The sequence below is a fragment of the Brassica oleracea genome, chromosome C5, assembly GCF_000695525.1.
Source record: "Brassica oleracea var. oleracea cultivar TO1000 chromosome C5, BOL, whole genome shotgun sequence".
Taxonomy (NCBI): Eukaryota; Viridiplantae; Streptophyta; class Magnoliopsida; order Brassicales; family Brassicaceae; genus Brassica; species Brassica oleracea.
In genome coordinates, this window is record NC_027752.1 from 8,091,951 (window position 1) to 8,100,147 (window position 8,197).

Below are 8,197 nucleotides of genomic sequence, written 5' to 3' on the forward strand. Positions count from 1 at the left end.
TTAGCACGGAAGCAAATATCACATTGTTTCAAAATCTCATTGCTACTACCACTACAAACACCAGGAAGCAAACTAACAATCCGAGGAGAAGGATGACCTAGTCGGTGATGCCATAGAACCGAGTCATCTCGAACACTTGTATGCAGCGAAGTAACTTTCCCAACACCACATAGCCGGTACAGTCCCACACTCTCTCTTTCACCCATCCCAATCAGCGTCTTCGTAGTGCGGTCCTGTAATAACAAGAGCTTATCAGTGATCTGTCCAACCAGTCTATTATCCGAAACCAATTGGCCAAAAGATATCAAATTGGTGTCAAAACCATCCACGAGATAGACATTATGGAGTATTAAGTTTGGATTCAAAGTAACAGTTCCTTGCTGTGAAGCAAGAAAGTTTAAACCATTGGGTAATCGCACGGACACCGGAAGTATAAGATGAATGTCTTCCATACACTCTATTTTTCCAGTCATATAATGTGTCGCACCTGTATCCAAAATCCAGTCAGTATGATCAATCTTACCACTTAAAGACTCTGGCTTTGGTGTCTGTCTCACCATACGCTGAATTATCTTCCACTGGTCATCGGAGATGCCACTAAGCCCCTGTCGATCTGCATCTGTAAGAGTCACCGGTGATGCAATAGCTGCGGCATTGGCTCCCATTATCTGTGTGCTGTTTGCTCTTGGCATAGCTCCACGACCATGACCTGAAGTGCCGCGTCCACGACCTGAGGATCCATACCCCTCTGGATATCCAATAACTTTATAGCAGGAACTTGCCTCATGTCCCATCCGACCACACACTGAACACTTTCGAGTTGGATCACGGTTAGCAGGATGCATCCGATTGTTTCCACTTGGACGAAGAGTCTCCTCCTTGTTGTATGCTGAAGCTGCAAGTTGTGAGGCAAAGCTCATTACAGGAGTTTCTTGAGCTACAGTGGAGCGTATTGTTTCATTCTGGACAATGGTTTGATACACACTGTCGAGCTCAGGTAATGGAGTGATGGCACAGATCTGAGAACGGATAGCTCCATGTTCTGAGTCGTCTAAACCTGAGAGAAAGTCATGAACCCGTAAAACCTCTCTCTCTGCTTCGTGGGCTGTTTTAAGATCGCACTCACACTTTCCACAATTGCATTGTTTTGAATTCATACACTCCCTGATGCCATCCCAAATCTTCGTCAGTCTTCCAAAATAGTCGTCGACAGAAGCTCCATTCTGTTTGCAAGTAGCCAGCGAGTTGCGAAGCTGCTGAAGACGAGCGCCACTCTTCACTGAAAACCTCTTTTTGATGATATCCCATAATTCCTTTGCCACCTCTCTAGACGAGATTGATGACCGTAGTTTAGGCTCAATGGTTTGTTTAATCCAACCCACCAACAGGTGATTGTTGGCTACACAGTCTTCTAGGTTCTCCGAATCTGCTGCTGGCTTTGGTATACTTCCATCAATAAAGCCGAATTTCTTGCGCGAGCTGAGAGTCATACGCAAGTTAATTGTCCACTCGTCATAGTTCGTACCGTTAAGTAACGGGGATGAAATCACAGCACCCGGGTTGTCGCTGGATGTCAGATCGTAGGGCGAGATGGTACGTCGTTTAGTTTCCGTGGTTGTGGTTGAAAGAGCCATCGTACACAGACCACTATGGATTCAACAAGATGCTCTGTTTTGCGAGCTTTCTGTTTGTCAAGCGGCTCTGTTTTCTGTATTTAGAAACAGAGGCGGCTCTGTAGAAGAAAGATAAACTTCAAGCAATCGAAAATAATGGATCAATGCTCTGATACCATGACAAAATATGAATTGCTTAATATCAACTTGTCTTATTCCAAACATGGTTACAAGGTATTTATACAATCTCTGTGTTAGTTACTAAACCTAATCATGAATAAGGCAATATGTAGAAATAGGAAACTAACATATATACAAAGATATGAGAATATATCATATGGTAATAATATTGGATCTGAGTTTTGGCTTGATGGTCTGTTTGATCCATGTAAGTAAGTGATTATTAGCTAGCCAATCTTCAAAGTCCGGTGTTTCGGTATGCTTCCATCGCTGAAATCAAATTTCTTTCGAGCCCTCAAAGCTACACGTAAGTTCTGAGTCCATTCTTCGTAATTTCGTCCATTGAATAATGGTTGAGATATGATCGGAGCCAGGGTTATATCAATGAGCCAGGGTTATATCAATCACTGACAAATCGTATGGCGAGATAGTGCCTCGGGTTGAAGTTGTCGTTGCAAGAGGAAGGTTTGCCATTGTCTGAGATTGTGGAGAGAGTCGAGATTCTGAAAGTTAAAATCGCAAGTTTGATATCGAATTTCAATGTCGTGGACACACAAAATTTCCTAATATTGTGAAGAAGAGGAAAATACAATAATGGAAATATTCTTAAATCTAATAGCAACTTCGTTTAGGATATGTTTATATCCCCTAATATCGACTCGACGATGTTTAAAATCAAACGAATCTCCGTGCAGTGCAGACACAGGCGAACAGAAGGGGTTTCTTTCATCTTCTAGAAAATCTGTGTGGTCTTTTGCCGGAGAACTAAAGGTGGTTTCTTCCTCGGACGGAAGGTAATTTCAATCGCTCATCTCTGTTTGAATTTTTAAATCCATGGAGATCACTTTCGGCTAACTATGCGATTGCTGATTTACATGTTAAATCTCAGACTTAGGCATTAGACATGGACGGTGAAACCGCTGTGAACGAGAATCAAAGGGACTCGGATAGTTTAAGCAATCTGCCTGATTCCTTGCTGTGCAAGATACTCTCTGACATCCCCACCAAGGAATCAGTTTGCACCAGCGTTTTGTCTAAACGATGGAGAAATCTCTGGTTAGATGTTCCAGCACTGGACTTAAATTCCAGAGAATTCCTAGATCAAGATGTCTTTGTGAGTTTCGTGGATAGGTTTGTGTGTTCTGAAGATAAGCAACACTTGGAGATATTCAAGCTGAAATATCAGGTGTTCTATCATGATACATCTCTTTTTAAGTCTTGGATCGATGCTGTGGCCAGGAGTAGGGTTCGTCATCTTGATACATCTCGTTTTAAGTCTTTGTGGCCAGGAGTTGGGTTCATCTTGATACATCTCGTTTTAAGTCTTGGATCGATGCTGTGTCCAGGCGTAGGGTTCGTCATCTTGATGTTCGTAATGAGTTGTGGTATGATGGGATAGCTAAGATGCCTCCATCTCTCTATTCGTGTGAGAGATTGGTGAACTTAGATCTCTACCGCGTGTCCTTGGATCATCCTGAATCTGTATCATTGCCTTGTGTTAAGATTATGCATCTAGAGATGGTCAGGTACGATGACGATTCGACTCTGGAAACTTTGATATCGAGCTGTCCTGTTCTCGAGGAGTTAACCATATCCCGCGATCCTTACAATGATTCTCTGGTGGCTGTGCGTGTGCATTCCCATTCGCTGGAAAGCTTCAAAATAGTTTGTGAGCGTTGGGTAAGTGACGGTCATGTTGTTGAAATTGATGCTCGAAGACTTGAGCGTATGACTCTCAGTGATCACATCTCTGAGAACTTCATAATACACAGTATTGGTCCCTCTGCAAAGGTACACATTGATGTTCTCTTTGGTGAGGAAAATGGTGAGCCGCTGGAGACAGTTGATTCTTCCAAGATTACTATGCTCGGTAAATTTCTCACCGGGTTATCGACAGTTAGCGACATGATCATCTCTGCTGCTACTCTGAATGTATTGTTGATTCAATAGCACTACGCTTGTTCAATTTCGTTAATCACATTTCTTAGTAAACTCATGTTTTTTTTTTTTTTAATTTCCTCGCTGCATGTACAGGTTATCCATGGTTACTGTGAAATGGAACAGCTACCTCAGTTCTCCAACTTGTCTTACTTGCATGCTTACTTTCATGAAACTTCGTGGAAGATGTTGCCAACCTTCCTCAAGAGTTGCCCAAATCTACATTCCGTCTTCCTGGTGCGTCTCATTTACTCTTGGTCTCACGTAAACCACACTGAGATTTATTATGATAACTCATACTCCTCCTCGGATTTTATTTTATCAGGAATATGAACTTCTTTCAGAGACGGAGCAGGTTGATCTTTCATCAGTGCCACAATGTTTCCAGTCATCTCTTGAGTTTGTTCGTTTAAAGACACATGGTGGTGTACTCAGGGGAACATCAAGTAAGATGAAATTAGCAAAGTACTTCCTAGAGCATGCTGCAGCTCTCAGGAAACTGACTTTAAGTTCGAGCTTTTGTAACATCATCGACGAGATCAAATCGATTCCAAGAAGCTCTACAGGGTGTGAAGTTGTCATGAAAGATTAGTTGAGCCACAGCTTTGTGTGTTTACGGTATTGCCCTCGTCGTGCTTTATTAAAGTTCACATTTTTCTTTCTTTATTTCGTGATGTACGTTGTTTATCCTTTCGTTTTTTTTTTGTAACAGGCTTATTATCTTTTCGTTTTTCAAGTTGGAGGAATATACTCCTGACTCGTATTTTGGTCACGGGTGTTATTCATTTTAGGTTTCTGTATTTCTCTTTCAAAAATATTTAAAACTACACAAAATCTTTAATCCTATCAAAATCCAATAACTAAAATTAAAATCACAAAGTTAAATTCAAATCCATGATTCCATAAGTCTCTTTCTTGAGAACTGTCCAAATCTAAAATATTTTGTCTAGTATTTACATTTTTATATTCTGAAGTATTTTCGAAAAAAAAATTATTCAGTCAAGTTTTTTAACATTTTAAATTTAACTTACAAACCATTATGTCAAGAAACTAAAAGGTATGTAGAAGAATTTCTGTAGAATAAGATAATGGTTTTCTTGTATTGATCAAGGTCAAAAGACCAAAGTATATATACATACGAGGTTTCCTAATAACCGAAGATATGCAAATCTAGATTACAGGAATATTAACATATTTGGATATATCCGAAAGTATATTAACATATTTGTCTATATCCTCCAATCCCCCCACTCAAGTTGGAGAGTGAAGATCAAGAACTCCCAACTTGGGTAAGAAAACATCAAATTCCTTGCGTCCAAGAGGCTTAGTGAAAATGTCTGCAAGCTGAGAATGTGTAGAAACATGCTTGGTTGCAATGGTGCCTTTAATTATCTCATCACGTATAAAGTGACAATCATTCTCAACATGTTTCGTACGTTCATGAAACACCGGATTAGCAGCCAAGTAGATTGCCGATTTGCTATCACAATGCAGAGGAATCGGAGAGGAAAAATGGATACCGAAAGTACGAAGTAGATTTCGAATCCATAGAATTTCCTGAACAGTATAAGACATAGCTCGATATTCAGCCTCACAGCTTGATCGTGATACACAATCATGTTTCTGTGTCTTCCAAGAAATAGGAGAGCCTCCTAGGGTGATGAACCAGCCAGTGAGAGAGCGACGAGTAGTAAGACAACCAGACCAATCAGAGTCGCACCAAGCTTCTAGTGTAAGATCCGTATGAGCTCGAAGTAGAATCCCCTGTCCTGGGTTTCCCTTTAGATAGCGTACAACTCGTACGACAGCATCCCAATGGGCGACTTTGGGTTTTTGCATAAACTGCGCGAGAAGATGTACAGAGTAAGCAAGGTCAGGATGAGTAACAGCCAAATAGATGAGACGTCCAACAAGTCGTCGATAAGCAGCGACGTCTGCAAGGTCGGGACCTTTGTCCAAAGCCAAGGTCTGATTCTGCTCCACCGGAAATGCCACAGGTTTTGTAGCCAGTAAGCCGGTTTATTCAATAATGCCAAGAGCGTACTTCCGTTGGCAGAGATGAATGCCAAGAGGATTGCGAGAAAGTTCCAGACCAAGGAAGTACTTTGAAACTCCTAGGTATTTCATATGAAAGCATTGCTTCATATATGTCTTAAAAGATGTCAATAGAGTCGTTGTGCTAGCAGATACAACTAAATCATCAACGTAGACTAGCACTTGAATGAGCTCAGTACCGCGATCCAAAAGAAATAGAGAGTAGTCGGAACGAGACTGAGTGAAACCGTAAGAGAGTAGCGAAGAAGAAAGCTTTTCGAACCAGCACCGGGGAGCTTGCTTTAATCCATAAAGCGACTTTTTCAAAAGACACACCTTGTTTTTATCCGAGCCACGGAAGCCAGGAGGTGGTCGCATATAAACCTCTTCTTTCAAATCACCATGGAGGAAAGCATTATGGACGTCCATTTGATGAACTTCCCAGTTTCGAGACGCAGCGATTTGAAGAAAAGTACACACTGTTGTCATCTTTGCGACAGGTGCAAATGTTTCTTCGTAGTCTTCACCTTCAACCTGACTGTTCCCACAGACGACTAGCCGTGATTTTCGACGTTCTAGAGTACCATCAGCGCGAAATTTAAATTTGAAAACCCATTTGCAGCTGAGAGCATATTTCCCTGGGGGTAAGTCAACAACAATCCAAGTATTATTATCTTTAAGAGCAACGTATTCATCTTGAATTGAATCTCTCCATAGCTCATCAAGAATGGCTTGTCGGTAAGAGGTTGGTTCTATCAAGGAGGAGATAGCAGCAAGAAAGTGTCGATGACTCTCTGAGAATCGCGAGCAATGAACGTAAAACTCAAGTGCGTAAGGAGTTTTCGTACAAGAAGCAGCAACTGGTAAAATAGTTTGCAGAACGTAGCCTTGGAGCTTAGAAGGTATATTCTTGGTTCAAAGACCACGTCCAAGTTCTTGTATAGGGGGAACCGTAGTAGGAGCAATCTCTGTTGCAGTCGGTGGTAAAGAGGCATGTGAAGGCGGAGATAAGGGCTCAGGTGTCTCTATAGCCGTAGTAGGTGTGTCGGTGTCACCCGAGTCAGTCGGTGGAGATAAGGGATCAGTCATGGAGCCAAGGTCAATTGAATGTTCCGATGTAGGCTCTGAATCCGAAGTAACCTCTGGTGACAGGGGAGTAGAGGAATCATGAACTATATCAGGTACGGATGGAGAGACAGAGACAGTAGGAAGTATCAGTTCCTCCGGAGCAGGTGAGACTTCTGGTAGAACTGGAGTTTCAACAGAAGATGCAGGAGCCGAGGACTTCGTTGCATAAGGAAATTCTGATTCACAGAAAACAACATCTCTACTTGTAAAAAATTTCCCAGTGTCAGGGTTAAGAATACGCCATCCTTTCTGTCCGTGAGGGTAGCCTAGAAACACTCCTTTAATGCTTCGAGAAGCAAATTTGTTTCCCTTATGATGCTGGTTGTGTGCGTAACACAGAGAGCCAAACACACGAAGATGACTCAACGGAGGTGGCCTGTTGTAAAGTAACTCATATGGTGTCTTACTATTGAGTAAAGGGGTCGGGGTCCTATTAATTAGATAGGCAGCGGCCATGATACATTCTCCCCAGTAAGTAATCAGAAGAGAAGCCTGAAAGCGTAGAGCCCTTGCGACATTTAAAATGTGCCGATGCTTTCTTTCAGCTCGACCATTCTGCTGAGGCGTTCCTGCACAGGATGTCTCATGCATTATTCCTTTGTCTCGAAAATATTGTGCCATACACATAAATTCAGTTCCATTATCGCTGCGAAGGTTCTGTATGTCCGTATGAAACTGATTGTGAACCATAGATATGAAGTGTCGAATAGTCTTGGAGACATCAGTTTTAGTCGGCAATAAGTAGAGCCAGACACTGCGCGAATAATCATCGACGAGAGTGAGAAAGTATCGATTGTCAGATCTCGCTGGAGTTCTATAAGGCCCCCACAAATCACAATGTACCATCTCAAATAAAGCATTAGTTTTATTAGAACTTATAGGAAAAGGACATCTTGTCTGTTTGGCGCGGATACAAGTCTTACACACCTTATTTCGAGAAACACTATCAATAGAAACTGAAATAGGTAAAAATTCCAACACTTTAGAAGAGGGATGTCCTAAGCGATGGTGCCAAACATCTGAGGTCACAGACTTGTCTTGATGAATTGCGCCTGCAAACTCCATCCCTCGCAGAAAATAAAGACCTTCCGACTGCTCAGCCACTCCAATCAGCGTCTTCGTAATGCGGTCCTGAATCAGTCCAAGTTTATCAGTAATCTGAAAAATATACTTTTTCTGTCGTGCTAACTGAGACACAGAGATTAAGTGACAGTGAAGTCCGTTTACGAACAACACATTCTGAATCGTAAGATTAGAGCTCAAGACCGCGGTTCCTTGCTGTGTTGCAAGTGTAATTCTGCCAT

At 41.9% G+C, this 8,197-nt stretch overlaps 1 protein-coding gene and 1 pseudogene across 1 annotated transcript in view; one reads left to right on the plus strand and one right to left on the minus strand.

Annotated features, from left to right (window-relative positions):
- LOC106344417 overlaps positions 1 to 1,634 on the minus strand; it is a 9,161-nt gene extending 7,527 nt beyond the window's left edge. The window contains exon 1 of the mRNA XM_013783804.1: positions 78 to 1,634. Coding sequence (XP_013639258.1) covers positions 78 to 1,634 — 1,557 coding nt within the window. The remainder of the gene's footprint in view (positions 1 to 77) is intronic.
- An 871-nt stretch (positions 1,635 to 2,505) lies between these two features.
- LOC106294207 lies at positions 2,506 to 4,323 on the plus strand (annotated as a pseudogene).
- Positions 4,324 to 8,197: the final 3,874 nt, after the last annotated feature.